We start from the raw sequence: 24,986 nt of genomic DNA, 5'->3' as shown, positions 1-24,986 counted from the left end.
TGCTATAAATTTTTGTTAATAAATTAAAGTTGCTTTTATTCTAACTTGGATCCCGCACTCATATCTTTCTGTCATTTGTCCTATAATTTAGAGGCCTAAATTTCTGGTGAGCATATATAGTTTCTCATGAGTTGTAGTGTAGGTGAAGGTCAATGTTTGTTTTTGCATGCTCTGGAACACTGGGCATTTTTTGAAGAAATCTAATGCTGAATTTAAGAGATTGCATATAACACTGATATATGTTGGATCACATAAGTGTGGTTGAAGGACTGTTTATTTTTTATAATCAAAATGGTATTGGGTGTAACACAAGAAGAGACATGGTATAATTGTTGAATAATATTGCACATTATTAGCGGTACCCAGTATGGACCACCGTTTCCCCCCAGGTAGAACACTGTGCACAGCAATTAAGTAATAGTTACAAAATTGTGAGCTTTAAACAACTGAAATCACATATACAGTATTCAAAAGAAAATTTGAATAAGGACAGCCTTTTTCCAAGGCTGTAATTGCTTTACAAAGAAAATGAATTGCAAGATATTTAATATCTTTTGTTTTGTTGAACCTGGAATTTATTTAGCTGGTTTAAACTAAGTGAAACTTGGCTTTAAAGTAAATCTGTGCTAGAGACTCTTTGCTAACCTTTCCCCTTAAAAAATGGCCACTTGCATGGCAGTCATACTAATCCATTGGCTTTAGTATTTTTCAGGGCACAGCCCTGGAAGCACTATTAAAATCTAAAATTCACTCTTTCTATTCTGGTTGCTCGTAATGCATCAATGACAAAGTATTGATGTAAGAGGCAGCCATGTGGCCAGGCAACAGCCCTGTTTCTGATTCAAATGTTTCCTTTACAAATGAATTTAGCTGTTTGCTTAGAGCTGCCCTTTAAAGCCATTATCCCAAAAATAGAAGAAACATACTTACTGCAGGAGATTCATTAAAAAAACTACTAATGACTTTCTGGGCTAAGTTTTCTCCAGTAGAACCTGTGGTTTTCCTGCCAGGAGCTGCAGCTGGCAAACGGTCATCAAGTGCTCAGCGGCAGCCAAAACTAGCTCTGTGTGCCAAAATGTCTGCTCATTTCATATGCCTCAGATGTTATGTACTGTATTAAATATGCATGGCCATAATGTCCCTCTCATCTTGGTAAACATGACATTTTGTTGGCAGAAAGTCCAACAAAACTGAATTAGCCTGCACTGGACATATTGGCAGATCTCTGTGGATAAATGTGATTGAATTTTACATGGCACCAACAGAATAAAGCCTCATGCTGAGATTATATTATGTTCTTTATTTTAACTGTAAAGATCTTATAAAATGCCCCAATAAAAAGAAGAAGGGGAGAAAAGAAGGGAGTGTTTAGTTGATAATGCACCTTGTCAATAAAGGAGATGGTTGCTGGTCTAGAATTATTTTTTCCCAAGCAATTATAATCATCATTGTTTACTGGTAAGATTTTGACACAAACATGTTGTGCTCCATTGCTGCACCAAGTAGTGTCCTGTACAGAAATGCTTACTACTGTGCAATTTATTCATAAAAACAAAGGATAAAGCAATGAATATTCCAATGCAATGCATATGCAATAGGCATATACTTTATAATGTATAAAAATATAAACTTTCAATTCACTCAGGAATTTTTACAAGTCAGAAAAAAAAAGTTTACACAAGCCAGAGAAATGACCTGAAATCTGTCCATATACTGTACATACAACTGAAAGCTTGAAGCACGTTGTCACTTAAAGGATAAGTTCACCTTTAAAACACGTTATATGTTCCACCCATATTTAGGGTGGAACATGTCACATATTCCAGCTCCAGCCCCTTCTCCCCAGATCCCCCTCTCCCTTTGACAGCACGTGGGGGTTGGCATTGCCCACACAGCCGTGTCATTCATTCACAGATTCCTGTGAAATTACAAATCTACAAGTACCATCTGCCACCACAGCAGACAGACTTGTAGTTTCGATGGGCTGCAGGAACGCTGATGATCGTTCACATAGTCCACTGACATGTACTCCAGCTTTCAAACAGAAAGCCTGTATAGAGGTACAGGTGGAAAGCTGGAGGACATGTCTATAGGAGCCCAAACTGCACCTGTGATCTACTGATTGTGGGTGCAATGCCTCCTGCAGGAATAAATAATAAATGCACATTTTTTTTCTGCGAAAATATGTGCATTTATTATTTTTTCTTTTTCTTTAAAACTGAACTTATCTTTTAAAAAACACCCTGTTTCAACCCAATATGTGTTTTTTTTTCAATCCCCAAAACCTGAAGAACTCAAATCAGTTGGCTTGTGATACTCTTCAATTAGCCATGAGCGATGATCAGAAGCTCCTGTCTATGCTCTGCCGATCAGTCTTCTGTCTACCTCTCATAACACTGGAAGGCTTCAGGACCTGTGAGGACCTACTGATGGGCGAATGTAGACACCTGGCATCGGCAACATTACCAAGGGGAAATGTGGGAGCTGCCCTCCCACATTACAATTCAGAAGAAGGAAGAAGGAAGACCCGGGACCTAGTATGTAATTGTAGCTTATTTTAGCTTTCCATATGCATACATAGATTTCTTATTCAGCAACACAATGCTGCTGCCTTGACTCCTACAGTGTGTGGCATTCAATTGAATTGAATGCCAATTCTTCATTTCAATCTTTTAGTAGAGCAAGGTGTATTTTCACCAATTCTCGTTTGTTTGCCATGAGAAGACAGCAAAGCCTTGAGCATTTTCCTAAAAGAAAAAAAATTGTGAAGAGCCCTAAGTAAGTCTCAGCAGTGCACAGAGCAGTGCACAGAAACTAGAGTCTTCTGGCTCATACATTACTTTCTGAACATAGATATTGCTTATGAAAAACACATCTTTAAAAGCATATTTGCTAAGTTGTACCTAGCAGTTGAGCACCTGCTGGTAACCTGGTGGTTAGTGGTTAATTAATAAGTGATGCCACTGCACAGTAAGACTTAGTCATACACAGTGATTTTTACAGCTCTAGTGGCTCTATGCCACATGCACCTACAGTTCACAAAGTGCTATCAGTCTATTAATAGCATCTCAAAGTGGATATGAAGAAACATTTAGAAATGTTATTTGTGCTTAAGCAGTTCTCTGAAGTAATATCTATTTGTCTTTAATTACTTCTGAAGAATGGCAGTGTATCTCCTAGTATGTGAGGGTGTCTAGGTATGTGACCTCATCCAAGACACTGCTAATCATGCCTGCTAGGGTCTAATAATATGTGTTCACCCAATATTCCCATAATTTTTACCCAATGTCTGCACAATTTTCTAATAGAATCCTTTTAGAAAAATATATGAATTTTGGGTTAAAGTTGTTTGACTCTTGTGTGCAAAATCTCGGTAAATATATTTTTAGTTCCATTATACCTCTTCAGGTGCTTAAATCTTTCTCCATTTACTGATATTTCAGTATATGAAGATGACATTACATTGATGCAGACACAAAAGTTCAAAAGCCTGAGGTCATAGGCTTGCTGGCAGAGTCATTAATAATTCCAGATAATATTGGATTGCTAAAATGTTTATTATTTTTAGTGTAGTAGTAAGCAAAATTTTATACAGTTAATTTCAGGTATACCCTTAGCTTAATATTTCAAAGGTCAACTCTTGGTAAAAGTAAGCAGAAATGCCTATACTATTATAAATTAATGAATTCCTCTATAAACAGATCATATATTGTAAATATGTTCTAAAGATACATTTATTGCAGATTCCTATTGACATCTTTTATACAGATTTGCTACAAGTGGGAGGTTCATCTTCATTGACAGGGAACACAGGTTTACTCTTTGTGTTGTAGGAAATATTGCACATCAGGCATCCTCTTAGATGACTCAGACCTATGGGTGACTCTGTGCAACTATCTCTTACAGACTGAATTCCCAGGACAGTTACCTGTATCACATTTTGATGTAGCATTTACATTTTACTTGCCTGCTGCAGTTTCATGTTATGATTATCATATTTTATACTGAGATTTGCAGTAGTGGAATATTATGTCATATTATTTATCATTTAGTGTGGAAAGTTTGGAGTTAACACACTTTATCCGGTTACTTAACTTATGGAAGATTCAAGCTTTTGCTTTAGGTTTAGGTTCTTTCCTCAGGCATTATACAAATATGTGGCATTATTTTCAGAATTGTATAATGCACAAGAAAGTGTATCTCAACCCTCGGCCTTAAAATAAATATTGCATACCTTTACCTAATCCTATATGTTTTGCCATTCTCTATCATGTTTTTCTTTTAATAGAAGTTAACTCTTGCGAAACTCAAACTTTACTATTTGTAATAGGGTCAGAATGCTGTGTTTGCATGCATAAAAGGATGGCTAACATAAGACTTTAACTTATCCCAACTTTCTGCATCCATAGATTTGTAAATGCTTTCTTTGTCTGTCATTTCTTTATAATGGACTGTGATTACATCCTTTCTTGAAAGGAGCCAAACTGGCAAACTTTTAGAATACAACAAAGCACTTAGTATTACATTTGTAGCCAGAAAACCCTCTTCTGTCTACCACATTTTTACTAAGAGCTTGGCTTCTCTGAATTGTCATCAAAGCCCCAGTCCATCTTGTTCAATTACAGTAGCATACAAGTAGCACCCTCATTACATGGGGGATGGTGGGTGAAAGTTAGCAATGATGGCAGGCAAGTCAGGCTCAAAAGAAATGCGTCTTCAGCATCCTAAACCCAAAGTTGATGTTAATAAAGGCAAAAGATCCTACCAAATAACATTTAATGTGCTCCAACAGGAAACAGAAATAAAACTTCTGATCTTCGAAAACAACTGGATAACTCTCTGGATCAACATTTTACAATGTCATGACACCTGCTTCAGAGAGGCAAGGAAAGGGTAATTTTCTGGCTAATATTAGTAATGACAGGCACTTTCTTAGAAGGGGTTTTTAAAATGTACTTACATACATGCTCACTTTAAAGCGGAACGTCCATTCCAAACAAATTGTCTGTTTTTTTCCAAGTTCCCTGCACCCCCTAACACAAATAGCTTTTAAAAGCCCCCCCAAAAGTTTTTTTTTACCCTTTCTGTGATTTGCAATGATTCAGGAGGCATGGGTGATGATACTGCACATCACCACTGCCTCCTGGGGTAAACCCAAGAAAATACACTCTGGGGCTGGAATGCATTCTCCTGGAATTTCGAGCTACCAGTTCTGCAAGAAGACTGTCAGAATTATAGAAGTAGTATTAGACAGAAGTACAGTTAAATCACACTTGTTTAATAATAATAAAAAAGGTAAACAGAGTAAACGTAGTCAAAACATAGCCAGTTCAGTAACTGGTACGGATAGTCAGACAAGCCAAACGTCAGGGAGCCGGAGATGAGCGTAGTAGAACAGCAAGCAGGATCTGGAGCCAGAAAGGATGTTAGCCAAGCAAGTCTTTAACAGGAATACAGGAGAGCGTCTCTAGAGATATGTCTACGGCGAAGGCAGAGGTCATCTGGACTGGGCGGCTTAAGTAGGCAGGACCAACGAGCAGGACCGTCAACAGGTGAGTCACCGTGGAGAGGTAGGAGCTGGCAATTAGCCAACAGCTGGGCAGCCAGCTCAGAGAAGGAAGGGCTGGGCCCAGCCCTGACATTACCCCCTCCTCAACGACCCCTCCCCCTCAGAGGACCACCAGGCTTGAGGGGAAAATATCTATGGAAATCACGGAGGAGGACAGTTATGTACGTCCGAAGATGGGACCCAAGAGGGTTCCTCCGGACCGTATCCTTTCCGTTGCACCAGGTACTGTATGCACCCACAGAACCTACGGGAGTCAACAATGGACTGTAACTCATACTCCTCATGGTTCTCAACCTGAACAGGGTGAAGATGTGGCATTGAGGTGGTAAAGCGATTGCAGACCAAAGGTTTTAATAGGGAGACATGAAATACATTTGAGATACACATATTAGAAGGAAGGTCAAATGCGTAAGCCAGTGGGTTAATCCTGCAAAGAATACGAAAAGGCCCAATAAACCCAGATGCGAACTTCATAGAGGGAACACAAAGTCGGAGGTTGCGAGATGACAGCCAGACCCTGTCCCCAACCTGGTAAGAAGGCGCAGGCAAGCGTCTGCGGTCAGCATGGAGTCTATACCTATCATTAGCATGTGGCAAAGCCTCCTGGACTTGTGCCCAAGTGGAACGAAGACCACAGAGATGCTCTTCTAACGCAGGAATACTCTGCGGAACAAAAGAGTCAGGCAACATGGAAGGTTGGAAACCATAGTTCGCCATAAACGGGGACAATCAGGAAGCAGAATTCAGGGCACTATTGTGAGAAAACTCTGCCTACGGTAAGAGGTCTGACCAGTTGTTATGGTCAGAAATATAGCAACGTAGGAATTGCTCTAAGGACTGATTGGCTTGTTCTGTGACCCCATTAGACTGCGGGTGATACGCAGAGAAGGAAGCAAGATGAATTCCGAGCTGAGCACAAAATGCTCACCAGAACCGGAACACAAACTGACTACCCCTGTCTGAGACAATCACCTAGGGTAGCTCATATAAGCAAAAGATCTCCCGAGCAAAAGTGGAAGCCAGTTCCTTAGAAGTGGGCAGCTTCTTAAGTGGAATACAATGAGACATTTTCAAGAATCAGTCAACCACCGTAAGGAAAACTGTGTTGCCCTGGGAGTTGGGTAACTCCACAATGAAATCCATAGACAGGTGGGTCCAGGACCTCTGTCCATTGGGTATGGGTTGAAGGAGACCCACTGGAAGGTGTTGTGGAATCTTACTCTGAGCACACACGGAACATGCAGCTACGAAGGCGGTTACATCAGCACGTAGACTAGGCCACTAGAATTGTTGGGAAATGGCCCAAAAGAGTTGATTCCTCCCAGGGTGGCCAGCAGCCTTGGGAGAATGGTAAGTCTGGAGCACGGCAGTGCAGAGACTCTCTGGGACAAAGCAGCGGTCACAAGGTTTCTCAGGAGGAGCATGGACCTGAGCAGCAAGAATTTTGTCACCCAAAGGAGAAGTGAGACTGGTGCGAACCATAGCCAGAATACGATCAGGAGGAATCACAGGAACCATAACCGACTACATCTTGGAAGTGGAGGAAAATTGTTGTGACAAAGCGTCAGCCCTTACATTTCTTAGTACCAAGTAAGAATGAGACAATGTAATTGAAACTTGACGAGAAATAAGCCCATCGCGCCCTTCTGGGACAGAGGCGTTTAGCCTCAGACAAAAATGTGAGATTCTTATAGTCAGTAAGAATGAGAACCGGCACAGTGATACCTTCGAGGAGATGTCTCTAGTCTTTCAGGGCTAAAATGATCGCCAACAGCTCTCTGTCACCAATCTCGTAATTGCACTCTGCAGGTGACAAAATTCTTGGAAAAGTAGTCACAAGATGCAAAGCTCTCTCAGAGGTAGGACGTTGAGACCGAAGGGCGCCAACTCCAGTCTCAGAAGCATCAACCTCAAGGATAAAAGGTAATGTAGGATCAGGATGTGCCAACACAGGAGCAGAAACAAAGGCAGCCTTGAGACTCTCAAAGGCCTTAATGGACTCCGAAGACCAACTCTGTGGGTTAATGTCTTTCCTGGTCATATCAGTCAGGGGCTTGACCAGAGACGAGAAGTTACAAATAAACTTCCGATAATAGTTGGCAAAGCCAAGAAAACGCTGCAGATGACGTAAACCCACAGGTTGGGGCTACTGCACGCTGCCGAAAGTTTCTCTGGGTCCATCAAAAAACCAGCAGTGGAAATGACACAGCCCAGGAATTTAACCTGTTCACGATGGAATTTGCACTTCTCCAATTTACAATAGAGATTATTCTCTCTTAGTTTCTGAAGCACATGACAGACATCTGTGTGGTTGCTCTCCAGGGACTTGGAAAATATGAGGATATTGTTAAGATAAACCACCACACATAACTGCAACAAATCTCAGAAGACATCATTAATAAATTCCTGAAAAACTGTAGGGGCGTTACAAAGGCCAAAAGGCATTACAAGGTACTCATAATGGCCTGTTCTGGTATTAAACGCAGTTTTCCACTCGTCGCCCTTCTTAAAGTGGAGTTCCACCCACATTTTTAAGTCCTCGGCATCCCAAGCCACTCTTTGCGCTTAAAACTATTTGGTATATATATATATATATATATATATACAGTGGGGAAGGAAAGTATTCAGACCCCCTTAAATTTTTCACTCTTTGTTATATTGCAGTCATTTTCTAAAATCATTTAAGTTCATTTTCCTCATTGATGTACACACAGCACCCCATATTGACAGAAAAACACAGAATTCTTTACATTTTTGCAGATTTAAAAAAAAAGAAAAACTGAAATATCACATGGTCCTAAGTATTCAGACCCTTTGCTGTGACACTTATATATTTAACTCAGGTGCTGTCCATTTCTTCTGATCATCCTTGAGATGGTTCTACACCTTCATTTGTGTCCAGCTGTGTTTGATTATACTGATTGGACTTGATTAGGAAAGCCACACGCCTGTCTATATAAGACCTTACAGCTCGCAGTGCATGTCAGAGCAAATGAGAATCATGAGGTCAAAGGAACTGCCTGAAGAGCTCAGAGATAGAATTGTGGCAAGGCACAGATCTGGCCAAGGTTACAAATAAATTTCTGCTGCACTTAAGGTTCCTAAGAGCACAGTGGCCGCCATAATCCTTAAATGGAAGACGTTTGGGACGACCAGAACCCTTCCTGGAGCTGGCTGTCCAGCCAAACTGAGCTATCGGGGGAGAAGAGCCTTGGTGAGAGAGGTAAAGAAGAACCCAAAGATCACTGTGGCTGAGCTCCAGAGATGCAGTCGGGAGATTGGAGAAAGTTGTAGAAAGTCAACCATCACTGCAGCCCTCCACCAGTCGGGGCTTTATGGCAGAGTGGCCGACGGAAGCCTCTCCTCAGTGCAAGACACATGAAAGCCTGCATGGAGTTTGCTAAAAAACACCTGAAGGACTCCAAGATGGTGAGAAATAAGATTCTCTGGTCTGATGAGACCAAGATAGAACTTTTTAGCCTTAATTCTAAGTGGTATGTGTGGCAAAAATCAGGCACTGCTCATCACCTGTCCAATACAGTCCCAACAGTGAAGCATGGTGGTGGCAGCAGCATCATGCTGTCGGGGTGTTTTTCAGCTGCAGGGACAGGACAACTGGTTGCAATCGAGGGAAAGATGAATGCGGCCAAGTACAGGGATATCCTGGACGTAAACCTTCTCCAGAGTGCTCAGGACCTCAGACTGGGCTGAAGGTTTACCTTCCAACAAGACAATGACCCTAAGCACACAGCTATAATAATGAAGGAGTGGCTTCACAACAACTCCGTGACTGTTCTTGAATGGCCCAGTCAGAACCCTGACTTAAACCCAATTGAGCATCTCTGGAGAGACCTAAAAATGGCTGTCCACCAACGTTTACCATCCAACCTGACAGAACTGGAGAGGATCTGCAAGGAGAAATGGCAGAGGATCCCCAAATCCAGGTGTGAAAAACTTGCATCTTTCCCAAAAAGACTCATGGCTGTATTAGATCAAAAGGGTGCTTCTACTAAATACTGAGCAAAGGGTCTGAATACTTAGGACCATGTGATATTTCAGTTTTTCTTTTTTAATAAATCTGCAAAAATGGCAACAATTCTGTGTTTTTCTGTCAATATGGGGTGCTGTGTGTACATTAATGAGGGAAAAAATGAACTTAAATGATTTTAGTAAATGGCTGGAATATAACAAAGAGTGAACAATTTAAGGGGGTCTGAATACTTTCCGTCCCCACTGTATATATATATATATATATATATATATATATATATATATATATATATATATATATATATTTTTTAAACTCACTGTTATATTTGTGAATTAAATATTAATTTCCTCCTTTCATCCGCGGCCGACCGCATCATTTCCGGTCTGCAATGCCTCCTGGCAGATGTTTGTCATCAATCCCAGGAGGCAATAGGCATCGATGGGCCATAGCATTGTGTTATATCAAAATTGGAATTGACGAGTTGCAAGGCGGCGGCCAGTGCCATTTTAACCACTTGCTGGCCGCCCGCCGTCATATGACGGCGGGACGGTGCAGCTGTTGTTCTGGGCCGCTGTCATATGACGGCGCAGCCTTTCAGGCAGCCCAGGGGGGGCGCGCGCGTGCCCGCCACATGGCTCAAGTCCCGGTGCACGTGCCCGGCGGCCGCGATGTCCACCGGGCACCCGCGATTGCCCGGTAACTGAGCAGGACCGTGGATCTGTGTGTGTAAACACACAGATCCACGTCCTGTCAGATGGGAGGAGACCGATGGTGTGTACATAGGAACACCGATCGGTCTCTTCCCCTTGTGAATCCCCTCCCCCCACAGTTAGAATCACTCCCTAGCAACACAATAACCCCTACAGCGCCCCCTCCTGGTTAACCCCTTCATTGCCAGTCACATTTATACAGTAATCAATGCATTTTTATAGCACGGATCGCTGTATAAATGTGAATGGTTCCAAAAATGTGTCAAAATTGTCCGATGTGTCCGCCGCAATATCGCAGTCATGATAAAAATCGCAGATCGCCGCCATTACTAGTAAAAAAAAAATAATAATAAAAATGCAATAAATCTATCCCCTTATTTTGTAGACGCTATAACTTTTGCGCAAACCAATAAATATATGCTTATTGCGATATTTTTTACCAAAAATATGTAGAAGAATACGTATCGGCCTAAACTGAGGAAAAAATTTGTTTTAAAAAAAATAAAAAAATTGGATACTTATTATAGCAAAAAGTAAAAAATATTGTGTTTTTTTCAAACTTGTCACTCTTGTTTTGTTTATAGCACAAGAAATAAAAAACGCAGGGGTGATCAAATACCACCAAAAGAAAGCTCTATTAGTGGGGAAAAAATGATAAACATTTCATTTGGGTACAGTGTAGTATGACCGCGCAATTGTTATTCAAAGTGTGACAGCGCTAAAAGCTGAAAATTGGCTTGGGCAGGAAGGGGGTGAAAATGCCCTGTATGGAAGTAGTTAAATAAGGGCAACCAGCCTTTTGTTGCCATTGTTACCCTAGCTTTCAAAGCAGCCAGGTTGGCGACGGTGGATACGGTCAATTCATGTGGAGGATAAGAAGGCAAACAACTATTTGCTATTTGAGAGCGGTAAGCACATTTGCCGATCCAATGGGCGCAGTGTCGGTGCAATGTTATGAGAACAGTGGCACGGTGATGTGCATAGATAAGAGGTGGCAACTTCCTCTGACACTGCTGTTGCTATGGAAACCTGACCTGCAACCTATTACAATGCTTGTGCTGCACTGAGCGTGTGCGAGATCTGCAAGGATGAGATCCAGGAAGAAATACTGGCTTCAGATACCCACACTTGAGATGGCCACCGCCTGCTGGAAGTTTATAAAGTAACAAACTAATGCTATGAACTAACACACAGGACCTTAGTTTACAGACTAACTTTACTAGAATACATTAAGATTGTGTATTATAGGGGTATTTTTATTTAAAAAGTTTAATTTCAGCTGGAACACGCTTTAATCCTCACAAGATTGTATGCCCCTCTGAAATCAAGCTTCATGAAAAACATTGCTCCCCTGAGGCGGTCAAATAACTCTGTCATCAACGGAATCAGATAGGCATTCTTAATCGTGAAACGATTGAGATCCCTATAATCAATACAAGGTCTCAGTTCACCACTCTTCTTCTTCACAAAGAAGAAACCAGCACCAGCAGGAGATGAGGATTTGTGCAAGAAACCTCGAGAAAGTGCGTCTGCAACATACTCCTCCATGGCCTTATCCTCCAAGATCGACAAAGGGTAAACCCGGCCACGAGGGGGTATGGCACCAGGTTGAAGGTTAATTGCACATTCATATGACCGGTGTGGAGGCAAACTACCGGCTTGACCTTTGTCAAAGACATCGCTAAAATCGTGGTACTCCTTCAGCAGGGAGGAGAGTGAAGAGGTGCACAGGATGTTGGCTACCTTCTGGAAGCATGTCTTACTGCATTGTGGCGAACAGGAGAGAACCTCAGCATGGAGCCAATCAAAAGAGGGGTTGTGCCTCTGTAACCAAGGATAACCAATAAACAGCGGAAACAGTCTCATGAGTCACATGGGCAGGCTGTAGAGGTCTCCCGTCAAGAGCCTCAATGGCAAGTGGAGTGTCTCGCAGCTGCAGCGGAATCAAGTGTTCCGATACAAAGGCAGCATCAATGAACAGGCCTGGAAGCCCCAGAGTCAATTAGAGCCCGTATTTCGATGGACGACTCAGCCCAAGAAAGAGTAACCAAAACCAGGGGCTTATCCTTCTGGATAACTGGGGACGAAACAACGCCACCTAAGGTATGACAGGACCTCAAGTTTCGGGCATTCCCTGGACGGGTAAAGGCACAATCTCTTCCTCCTCCTAAAGGTTATCTCATTCGCAGAGAGATGCGTGAAAACCAAGTGCATAGGTGTACCCTCACTGACCGACTCAGTACCAGGAGGCATGGGAGGTAAGGGAGGCAAGGGTGGGACTGCAAAGTTTGGAGACAGATGTACAGGAGGCTTCCGCAAGCGCTCCTTTAAAGAGAGCCTTTCTCTGAGCCTGGAGTCAATGATGATGGCAAATGTGATCAACCTCTCCAGCTCAGTGGGTATATCTCAGGCTGCTATCTCATCCTTGATGGTATCCGAGAGACCATCAGAAAAAGCAGCCACGAGGGCCTCATTGTTCCAAGAAACCTCTGCTGCCAGAGTACGGAATTCAATTGCGTAATCGGCAACAGTTCTCGTACTCTGTTTGATGGACATGAGGCACTTGGCAGCAGAACCGCGGAGCGTGCGGGAACGTCAAATACCCTTTTAAGAGAAGCCACAAACTCAAGTTAACTCAAGACAACAGGTTTTTGCGTCTCCCATAGAGGGTTTGCCCAGGCCAAGGCTCTCTCAGAAAGCAAAGATATCACAAAACCTACTTTGCTTCTGTCCATGGGAAACGCCTGGGGCAGCATCTAAAAGTATATCTCAACCTGGTTGAGAAACCCTCTACATTGGACTGGATAGCCCCCAAATCGCTGAGGAAGCAGAGTGGAACCAGACATACCTCTTTTAGAGGTAATACTCGAGGCGGGTGTCTGCACAGAGACTGGAGCAGCAGCAGGGACGGCCTGCAACACAGGTTGTACCGGAGCAGCCACAGTGGGGGATTCCAGGTGAGCCGCACATCTCAAGAGTGTTTGTAACGCCATAGTAAACTGATCCATGCAGTGATCCTGCTCATCCAATCTGGAAAAAATATTACCAACCAGTGAATTGACTGCATCATCTGAATTCATGGCCTTCGCCTACTGTCAGAAACCATGAATCAGACTGAGACAGAAGTACAGTTAAAAAAAGGTAAACAGAGTAAACGTTGTCAAAACATAGCCAGAATTCAGGAACCGGAACGGATAGTCAGACAAGCCAAACGTCAGGGAGCCGAAGATGAGCGTAATAGAATAGCAAGCAGGATCTGGAGTCAGAAGGGATGTCAGCCAAGCAAGTCTTTAACAGGAATACAGGAGAGTGTCTCTAGAGATATGACTAAGGCAAAGGCAGAGGTCATCTGGACTGGACGGCTTAAGTAGGCAGGACCGACGAGCAGGATCATCAATAGGTGAGTCACTGTAGAGAGATAGGAGCTGGCAATTAGCCGACAGCTGAGTGGCCAGCTTAGAGAAGGAAGAGCTGGGCCCAGCCCTGACAAAGACACAGTGAGGTAACCCATGCCTCACAGAAGAATTGAAGTAAGTACCGGTAATTTTTTTCTAGAGCAATCTGTTTGTTAACAAATGGCATTTGTGTTGTAATGGCAGGAGGATTGCAAAAAAACAGACCTTCCATTTGGCATTGAAGGTCCACTTTAATTATGACTGTGATGTGCTGAATTAGCTTTATAGAGAGTCTATTTTGTACTTTTTTCATTCTGGTTCAGCCTATCCTCTACATGCTTGCATTGGGAGAGGAGCAGTGAATCACAGGGTAAAAAAAGGGTATTTTCACTTTTTTCAGCCAAATTGGGATAATATTTACTTTATATTTCATACACGTTCACATAGCATAACTTAAAAAAACATTTAACAATTGCAGCTTACCTTTTTGATAGCCCTTTTCTTGTACTTCCAGCAAAGAAAACTTAATTTTTCTTTGTTATCAGGGTGGTGGGAAGCTGCATTTATCATAATTAACCCTGTCTGAAGACAGCAAGCTCATCAGTTGTAACAGATTTGAATACTGTCTGTCTTGACAAAAGGTTAAGGCTGGGTTCACACCATTGCGAATTGGATGCAGAGATCTGCATCCAAGTCGCAATAGCAGGAGAATTTGACCTGCTCTCTATGGAGCCGATTCATATATCTTCGCAGCAGGTCCGTTACATTTTGCACAAAAAATGCTGTGTGTCTTTTGGTCCTTCTCAGGTCCGAATTCAGCCCAAAATTTGGGCTGAAATTGGACCTGAAACGGTGAACCAGCACGCAGTGGACCCCTGCTGTGACCAGCATGCGGCTCATATGTGAACCAAGCCTTAATGTTTTGGAACTAGGCTTCTCCATTATATGTTAATGAGAACTGAACTCAACCAGTCCCCAGCACAGCTATTGTGAAAGATCATGGTGAGCTAGGTGAGAAATGCTTGCAGCCATGACACCTTCTCCTCAGAAACATCTATTTTTTTTTTCTTTGTTTTAGGAATGCGGTATGAAAAGAAACACATAACAAACACATAGTAGAGTTTTTTACAAATGTATCTGCAAAAGTGGAAATATACATGCTCCTGCTGATAAGGTTAGTTGGTCTATAATACCTTTAAAACACAAAATTTGTGCATGATAATTATACACACAACCAAAAACAAACATCAAACAAAACCTTGAACATAGCAATTTCCAGTATATTATGACATCATTGTTTTCATTTTTTAAAACTCACATTAGGGACAAAGCTGGGTGTCATTGATTTTTCCAAAACGGCATCCCAGTTCATATCAGCCAGGTAAGGGGAAGTCTGAATGTCAGATAAGGATGAATAGCGGCACTCTGGGTCCTTGTTAAGAAGCTGCAAAAAATTTCAGTGATCATAAATTACAGCATCATAAATCAGGATTGTGCAAAACTGAGGAAATGCTGACAACCAACCAATTTCACATTATTGTACGCAGGCCAGTCAAGGACAAGGTCAGACAAATGCCCTGAGCCATCACACTTTTCTGAATTGAAAGCTGCAGTGGCAATTTTCAAAGCGGATATATCTCAGTATATATTTTTAAAGGAAATTTACGAAAAAGAGAAACCTAGAGATTGCCATTGCTGCTCTCATGTTCTAAAAATGTTAGTTTCTTGGCTCTGACACTCTTTTTTCAGTAATTTCTGTAACTGACCTGGAACAAGCATGCAGATAAGTCACTGGATTAGGTGTCTCCACTGGAACATTTACCTTCACCTCCTGTTCCTGAGAAAAATTTTAAAATTTTGGACTTCCCATTCATTTCTGTCTCTGTAATAATGTGTACCAAGTCAACCAGAGAGGAGGAATCTCTTCAGAGGATACACAGACAGCAGTAAAAACGTGACATGGGTTTTAGCACCTCACCCTATCCAAAACATATACTTTAAAATGGTTCTAAAGTCAGAAGGTTTTTTTTTTATCTTAATGCATTATATGCATTAGGATAAAAAAAACCTTGTGTGTACAGCAGCCCCCCTTATACTTACCTGAGCCCATCTTGATCCAGCCATGAAGCATGACAGCCTCAGTTGTCTGGAACTCTCCCTTCTCATGGGCTGAGACAGCAGCAGGGCGCCATTGTCTCCCGCTGCTGTCAAATAAATTCAGTGAGCCAATGAGGAGAGAGGGGAGGGGCTGAGTGGGGCTCCATGCCTGAATGGACACACAGAGCAGCGGCTTGGCTTGGGTGCCTCCATAGCAGGCTGCTTGGTGTGGGGGCACTCGGAGGGAGGGGCCAGGAGCACCAGCGAGGGACCCAAGAAGAGGAGAATTTGGGCTGTTCTGTGCAAAACCACTGCACAAAGCAGGTAAGTATTACATGTTTGTTTTTTTTTTAAGAAAAAAAATAAAACAAGACTTTAGTATCATTTTAAAGCAAACCCAAAATTTCATAAGAGTCAGGATTGTGGCCCTTTACTGAACACTCCCTAATCCTTGTAAATCAGGGAAGCATGCTTATCACTGTCATAGCCAACCAAACTGCTCTACAGTTTCACGCCAGTGCCACTTTAACCTTTATAAAGTGGATTACTTCACAATGGGGTTTTGAGAACCTTAAATTTGAAAAATGTGTTGTCAGGAGTTTTGTTAAATCCCACAGAGTGCACATTGCACTTGGCCCTGTTCAAATCTGTGCAGTGGTTTTGAAATAATTCCACTTTGCTTTTCTGTCAGTGCTGTGCTGTAGCTCCACCCCAGACTGAAGCCCAGTTTATGGGTGCTCCTATGGAGGAGCTACAGTCAGCTCTTAAGCCCTTCCTCTGAAGCCCTCCCTCTGAAGCCCTCTTGCAGACCTCTGACAACTTCCATGTATTGAAAAGATTCCAATAACACTGACCTAAAGACTGAGCCCAGATATAGCTACCAGCTATTCAGGGGAGAGTAGTAGCACCAGAAAGGGGTGCCATCATTCACAAAAACACAAGCCCACAAGAACACAAGCCAGCTACTACACATGTAAGAGAGAGAATAATGTAGTAGCTTGGGTGTTGTGGGCTTGCGTTTTTAAGAATTATGGCACTCCTCTTTAGATACCATTATTCACAGCAAAACAAGCCTATAGTCACTACTCCAGTCTCTCTCCTCCAAATTGTATGTGGCTGTCAACCACATATGGGCTCAGCCTTTCTTTTCAGTAGAAGGTGGCAGGGTAGAGCGAGGGGCACAGAGAAGCACAATTACATGGGAGGGCTGCAGGTGTTTAGGTAAGGTTTGTGCAGGTTCTGTGTGCACTGTCTGTCATGCTCCCTTTTGTCCTGCACTGTTAGTCAGAATTAATTAGGTATTTGTCTCTATGCTAGCAGCAGTGGGAGCAAGGGGGGCAAGTAATCCCACCATATTGCTCAGCAACCAATGCACAGATTTGAACAGGAACAAGAGTGATGTGCACAGGGTCCCCTGTGAAATTTAACAAGCATTTTTAACTTCCAGTCGTACATCTTCTTTAACCAGTTGCCGACCACCCTATAGTACATTTACTGCTGCAGGGTGGCCACGCTGAGCAGGATCACATATATATAAGTGATCCTGCATTTTCAGGTATCGGGCATGAGTGCCACTGGAGGCTCGCTCCTGCTGTAATTCTACACAGTGGGAGCTAATCAGCAATGTCCGCCGGCACCCGATGATCGCTCTTTACACAGGCAGAATGGGGATCTGCCTATGTAACAAGGCAGATCGTCATTCTATCAGTAAGGAAGGCACTGATCCTGTGTTCCTGCAAAGATCTATGCCTCCCTCTAGTAAAAGCACCTCCCCCACAACAGTGAAACACTGGTCAGGCTCACAGTTAACCCTTTAATCACCCCTGATGTTAACCCCTTCCCAGCCAGTGTCATTAGTACAGTGACAGTGCATATTTTTAGCACTGATCACTGTAATAATATCAATGGTCGCCAAAAAAAGTGTCAGTTAGTGTCCAATATGTCCGCTGCAAAATCGGAGTTCTGCTAAATGCCACTGATCTAGTAAAAAAAAAAAAAGTAAATATATCCCATTGTTTGTAGGCGCTATATCTTTTGCGCAAACCAATCAATATTTGCTTGTTGAGATTTTTTTTTTTTTTTTTTACCAAAAATATGTAGCAAAATACATATTAGCCTAAATTGATGAGGAAATTTGATTTTTTAAATTTTTTTATTGGATATGTTTTATAGCAGAAAGTAAAAAATACGTTTTTTTATTCCAAAATTGTCGGTCTTTTTCGTTTATAGCGCAAAAAATTAAAAGCACAGAGGTGATCAAATACCACCAAAAGAAAGCTTGTGGGAAAAAAAGCACAACAATTTTATTTTGGTACGGTGTGGCATGATCATGCAGTTGTCAGTTAAAGTAACGCAGTGCCGTAGAGCAAAAAATGGTATATTGGGTCCCGAGAGAGCCCTGCACCACATCTGCACATGCGCCAGTTTTCCTGGCCATCAGCACTGCATGCACAAAGACTGTTAACAGGGAAGTCCAAAACCTTCCTTGTCTTTGCGCATGCGCAGAAAAACCTCTGCACATGTACAGATGTGCCATTCTCTACCATACCCATAGCCACATCTGCGCATGCGCAAAAATGGTGGCGCTGAGGGCTGGGGGGGGGGGGGTAGCCTGTACAGAGCGGGACTGAAGTTCCACTTTAAATTTGCAAATACATAAATATTGTGATCAGTTTGGCTTTTAAAGTTGCAAAAGTTTGCTCATCTCTGCTTGCGTCCTGATTGGTCACTGTGCACCTAGAAGGAATTCCTTTTTTTATTTGGATTTATACTGTCTATTTTGCCAAAGCTTGCTTAACAAATAAAATATTTTGCACCAACACATTTTATCTTGTTACTAAACAACCCTGGCATTTCTGCTTTTATTCTAGGGTACGCTGCATCTACTTTCCTACATATTAATAAGTGTTTTCCATATTGTCGAAACAGCTTTGCTTAAAACAGTTGGGCGAGTTGTTTTGCGGAGAGATGTGTCATCTTTATTTAGTGTCTGCTGGATAATCAGGGAACATTTTTCTTTTGTGTTCTCATATGAGTGCACTGTCAAGGACCCGCTAAAAAAAAATAAGGTATTCTCAAGGACATGCAGCATAAGAAAAATTGCCATATTATGTGACAGCCCTATTAATAGTGATGATATAACTGCTGGTTCTTACTAGCAGCACTTATTCGGCAGACCTGCTCTTTGGTCCTGATGTAAAATGACTGGATGGGCAGACTTAAAACAAAGGAATCCTCAAGTGAACTTTAAATGTAAATTTGATTTCAGGCTTTTTGGCTCAGCATCCTCATCTTGCTGGGGAAGAGACCTTAGGCCAAATGTAATATACACTAAATTATCAAAAGTATTGGGACACCTGCCTTTATACGCACATGAACTTTAATGGCACCCCAGTCTTAGTCCATAGAGTTCAATATTGAGTTGTCCCACTCTTTTGCAGCTATAACAGCTTCAACTCTTCTGGGAAGGCTGTCCACAAGGTTTAGGAGTGTGTCTATGGGAATGAATGTTTGACCATTCTTCCAGAAGCACATTTGTGAGGTCAGGCACTGATATTGGACGAGAACGCCTGGCTCGCAGTCTCCGCTCTAATTCATCCTAAAGGTGTTCTATTGGGTTGAGGTCAGGACTCTGTGCAGGCCAGTCAAGTTCCTCCACCCCAAACTCACTCATCCGTGTCTTTATGAACCTTGCTTTGTGCACTGATCCAAATCATTTGGTGGACTGATGGGCTTATGGTGTGGGGTTGTTTTTCAGGGGTTGGGCTTGGCCCCTTAGTTCTAATGAAGGGAACTCTTCAGATGTCAGCATACCAAGACATTTTGGACAATTTCATGCTCCCAACTTTGTGGGAACAGTTTGGGGATGGCCCCTTCCTGTGCCAACATGACTGTACACCAGTGCACAAAGCAAGGTCCATCAAGACATGGATGAGAGAGTTTGGGGTGGAGCAACTTGACTGGCCTGCACAGAGTGCTGACCTCAAGCCGATAGAACACCTTTGGGATGAATTAGAGTGGAGACTGCGAGCCAGGCTTTCTTGACCATATCAGTGCCTGACCTTACAAATGCACTTCTGGAAGAGCGTATTTTCCCATAGACACATTCCTAAACCTTGTGGACAGCCTTCCTAGAAGAGTTGAAGCTGTTATAGCTGCAAAGGTTGGCCAACTCAATATTGAACCTTACGGACCAAGACTGAGATGCCTGTAAAGTATGCTTGAATATTACCTCCATTATTACAAATTTAACTCAACAGAACCCCTATGCCGTGTACACACGACCGGTTTTGCCGTTGGAATAAACTCCGAAGGTATCTCCGACAGAATTCCGCTCAAGCGGTCTTGCATACACACGGTCACACCAAAGTCCAACTGTCCAGAACGCGGTGACGTACAACACGTATGACGGGACTAGAAAAAGGAAGTTCAATAGCCAGTAGCCAATACCTTCTGTCTCATAATTGCTTCAGAGCATGCATCATTTTTGGTCCGTCGGAACAGCATACAGACGAGCGGTTTTCCCGATAGGAATTGGTTCCGTCAGAAATATTTAGAACATGTTCTATTTCTAGGTCCGTCAGAATTTTCGAAAAAAAAAAAGTCCGATGAGGCATACACACGATCGGAATAGACGATGAAAATCTTCCGTCTGACTTTTTCTGTTGGACATTCCGCTTGTGTACGCGGCTTAAGACCCCTTTCAGACTGGTAAGCTTTTGCCACGCTAAAACACACCTTTTCTGCGTGATAAAAGAGCATGAAAACTATACCCTGTTACATCCTATGTAACTCTTTATATCACTGTGCTGCAGGTGTGCTGCTTTTTGAGAAGTACTGCATGCTGCGTTTTTGGTGCAGTTTTTCAAAAGTGTGGCAAAAATGCACCTTACTTTGCAAGTCCATTTTAAGTTTACGGTAATGCATCAAAAATCTCATCAAAAACACACCACCTCTGTGTTTTTGGTGTGTTTTTTGAGTCCCATGTTTCACAGGTGCATGCAAAAAGTCAAGAAACCACTAAACGCACCAAAAACACATTAAAAGGGCAATAAAAATGCAATATGCATTTTGGAAAAACGCAGTGTGAAAGAGCCCTTAAGGTAAGTCTGAAGATTTGGTATTTTAATGGGAAACATCTAGAAATGTTAATTGTGCCTTAAAAGGATCCTGAAAAATACGACTCTCCTGAATTCTTCTTATAAAATAGCAGTGCAGCTTCTCTGCACTCCTGTTCTGTAGCCTCGTAATGGTATAGCCTTACCTTGGAACTTTCCAGAACTGACCCGGCAATGCCAGAATTGATCTGGTTGCCAGGTCATTACTGGAATTGTTATAGCTCTAGAATTCCTATTCTGAAGATGTAAAATGTAAACAAAACACAGTGTCATGCATGTGGAACTATAAGTTATCACTGCCGCAGAGAGAATTAGTGAAGGGGTCCCTTATTATGCTCTGCAATGCTTGTAAACATACAGGCAACATGCGAGAGGTCTTGTGAGTGCTCTGCAATGACTGGAAGCCTAGTGAGTAGGAGGCAGGGCTGCTGTGTAGGAATATAAGAGTCTGTCAGAGGATAGGGTTGGCCAGAAGTCTCTGGGAGTGAAGTTACTAGGGAATCTTCCCAAATGGGGTGAGTGGAGGAACCTCCAGCATTAAAATACAAATTTAGCAGGCGACGGAGGCTGACTGTAGCCCAGGGGATGTCCGTAGTGGGCAAGCAGAAGGTCTGGGCTGACCAGCAAGGAACATTGGTCACTTACCTGGTGGCAGCCAGATACACTAGATGTTTCACCAAAATAGTGGGGAATAGATAGGTGTCAACCAACAAGCACTGTCGGTGTTACTGGTACTGTTACTGGTATTACTAAAAGTGCACCCGACTGTCATCTACAGGTGACACTATTAATGTAACTCGAATGGCAGATAGGTGGTAGCCAGATGCACTGTCATTGTAACTCAAATGATCTGCATACCTGTCTTTTAAGCCCCTCCAACTTTTAGCACAATTAACAGCACCCTAAATTTACTGTGTCATGCTTGGCTGTACAGCCTGCTCTGCTCAAATCTCAGGAATTCAAATGTATAAATGTTCACAGATATGGGTATATCTACTGCGTACAGGGCTGCCATTGGGGGGGGGGGGGACCTGTACACATGTAGGGGGCCTGAGCCCCAACCAGGGCCATATTATTCTGTAGTGATTGTTCTCAGCATCCGCAAAATATTAAAATAAACCGGCCGGTCACTGGGCTGGATCTTAACGGAGAGTGCAATCTTCACTGGGGTCGGGATCTCCCCCATATCTACACAAGACACTGACAGCTGGGCGGAGGAAGGAGGAGGAGAAATCGGGTGCTTCCTATGGAACCCGCAGAGAGGGGTGGAGGAGGAAGAACGACTCAGACATTCAATGGCAGCTGGGCAATGATGTGATTGTAGCATTCTAATCCCATCTCTGGGGAGGGAGGGTAGAGGAGACAGATCTCCTTCCTGTATACAGATCACAGGAGAGACCACAGATCCCACCATACACTTATCTACAGGGACTGTCAGTGTATCAGATCTATCATCAGAGATAATAAAATGTCAGTCTTATATTTAATTAGAAGCAGCTCATGGAGGAGGATGTATGAGCAGTATATAGGATCAGTATATTGTATATAAACAGTATATATGGGCAGGAGGAGGACACGTGATGGGGGAGATAAGATTGGAAGAGGAGAACGTAGGATGGAGGCGATGGGACTGGAGGAGGAGGACATATGATAGGGAAGATGAGATTAGAAGAGGAGGACGTGAGATGGAGGAGATGGGACTAGAGGAGGACATAGGATGTAGGAGATGGGACTGCAGGAGGAGGAGGACATATGATAGGGGAGATGAGATTGGAAGAGGAGGACATGGGATGGAGAAGATGGGACTGCAGGAGGAGGAGGACATGGGATGGAGAAGATGAGACTGGAGGAGGTGAAGGACATGGGGTGGGGGAGATGGGACTTGAGGAGGAGGACATAGGATGGAGATGGAGGATAAGGGACATGAGGAGGAGGTAGGATGGAGGAGATGGGACTGAGGAGGAGGAAATGGGATTAGAGGACACGGGATAGAGGATATATTAAGCTGTACGAGTGTTAAAATAAAAGTGGGTACACTGAAGGACTTGGTGAGATGGCCAGTGGGTGGATTTGGTGTGATGGCCAGTGGGTGGGCCCTGGGGAATGTTGGTGGTCAGGCCCAGGGAGAGGGGGGGCAGGCCTAAAACTGTGTAAGGATCCCCAAAATTTCTGATGGCTGCCCTTACTGTGTGAGAGGCACTGTCTCAGAAAATTCTGGAGTGAGATTTGGTGATATCACTATTGTCATGCTCACTGTTCTATTTGCTGTACCTGAGTACTTGCAGTGCAAGGATCCCCCTGCTACTGCTGGATTCATCCATTGGGTCTCATGTTCCTACACTCTAGGAGTTTCTTGAATATTCCCCCACCAGCCATTAGATCACAAACAATCAGGGGGTAGCTAAGAAATGAGGAAGCAAAGCCCTGTTTCACCTCCACACAGAGATTTAGTGCTAAAAAAGGTAAGATAAATAGGTAATAGAGAAAGATCAGCTGCTGGAAGACCACAGGCCACAGTGGTGTCTAGTCTGCTCTCTGCCTGCAAATTCTGGACACCGCTTTTACAAATTAGGTCCTCTTCATAGTGAATCTATTCATGTATTTACATGTAATAAATACTATTTATATACTCACATAGCTGCAGAGGCCAGTGTAGGCTTATTTAAAGTTAATTTACTGCTTGTTAAAAATAGATTTATACTTGAATGTCCATAGCCTGGCCGCAGATTCATTTATGGGGATAATATTATAAGGTTTTCTTTTATTTTTTGGGGGGTCAAGATTTTTCATCAAACTGCTTAAGTCTGCAACCTTTACTTAGAGAATGATTTCTGTGGAAAAAGTCCTTGGGAGAAAAGGTCCCCATTGATTTTATTTGTGTAATGTCAGACAGATGTGCTTGCAGATAACAGCCATCTTGACGCGTTCCCTTAAATATATTACTACTGTAGTAGGTTATTGATATTCAAACTGCTGAACCAAAGCTAGTATTACCTTTTTGAGTAACGCCACCATGTTTTTACACCATGTTGATGAATAATGCACTCTTTCAATCTTGAACATATTAAGGATGTCATCTATTGGAGTTGTAGAGTGAATCTCATAAGGCCTCTAGAAAATAGGAACATAAACAGAGGATTACAGTGAGAACAATTATTATATAAATGTATTTAAATGTATTTGGCTCTCTTAAAAAATATAGTTCACAATTAAACACAGTAAAATATCAGTTTTTAATGAGGCTTTTACGTATTTAGGCTGTCAGTTCAAAAAAGTGACTTGGGGCCCTTTCCCACCAATGCGCTGAAATAATCCCCTCATCACTGCAACCCACAGTACTGTGCATATTGACCTGTAATTAAAACATTGAGGTGTCTTTTTTTTGGAATCACAGTAAAGGAATTTATGCTTAATAATGTTTTTGAACAATTATAGCATGAGAGGCAGGATCTACCAATGACTATTGTATAATCTTACATTTACCCCAGTAAAACATAGTATAGTGAATGATATCATATGACAAAAGGTGTAGTCTTACCCAACCCCTCAGGAGTTCATAAGCTGTAATTCCTAATGACCACCAGTCCACATGATAGGAATACCCTGGTCCCACTTCCATGAAAGACTGAAACACTTCTGGTGCTTAAATACAAAACAGAGATTTTGAAGGTTAACATTCTGTTTTTAAAATAATACAATACATATAGAAATATATGTGTCATAGGGTAATTTCAGCCACTGCATGACTTCCATTTACCATATTACTGTAGGCATGTTATTAAGACCTCAATTACCAACATTATAAAATCTATCATTATCTCATACAAAAAAAACCTTTGACTGCCCAAGATGGCTCTTGAATTACTTCTTGCTTTTAAAAATGGGTTCATTTCATGATTTAAATATTAATATGCATATGAGATAGTAAAAGTCAAACGAAACCTAACAAAAACAGGGACAACTATCCACATCCACATTCAATTTAATATAGTACCCAAAACAAACCAACAACACACCTCTCAAACGTAGAGAACCATCAGGACTTTCAAGGATGCAGAGTTTACACTGAGGTGAGCACATACACAATATTAAGATAAAAAACATTTT

General features: G+C 42.3%; 1 protein-coding gene across 2 annotated transcripts in view; it reads right to left on the bottom strand.

Annotated features, from left to right (window-relative positions):
* STK32B (serine/threonine kinase 32B) overlaps positions 1-24,986 on the bottom strand; it is a 335,065-nt gene that overhangs the window by 75,616 nt on the left and 234,463 nt on the right. For both annotated transcript variants that reach the window (XM_073610257.1, XM_073610249.1), the window contains 3 exons: positions 24,418-24,521; positions 23,874-23,990; positions 14,984-15,109 (listed from right to left, as the gene is read on the bottom strand). In XM_073610257.1, the coding sequence (XP_073466358.1) occupies positions 14,984-15,109; positions 23,874-23,990; positions 24,418-24,521 (347 nt within the window). The remainder of the gene's footprint in view (positions 1-14,983; positions 15,110-23,873; positions 23,991-24,417; positions 24,522-24,986) is intronic.

Source organism: Aquarana catesbeiana, linkage group LG01 (genome assembly GCF_042186555.1).
Source record: "Aquarana catesbeiana isolate 2022-GZ linkage group LG01, ASM4218655v1, whole genome shotgun sequence".
Taxonomy (NCBI): domain Eukaryota; kingdom Metazoa; phylum Chordata; class Amphibia; order Anura; family Ranidae; genus Aquarana; species Aquarana catesbeiana.
The sequence above is the reverse complement of the archived record's forward strand: the minus strand, read 5'-3'. Positions and strand labels throughout refer to the sequence as shown.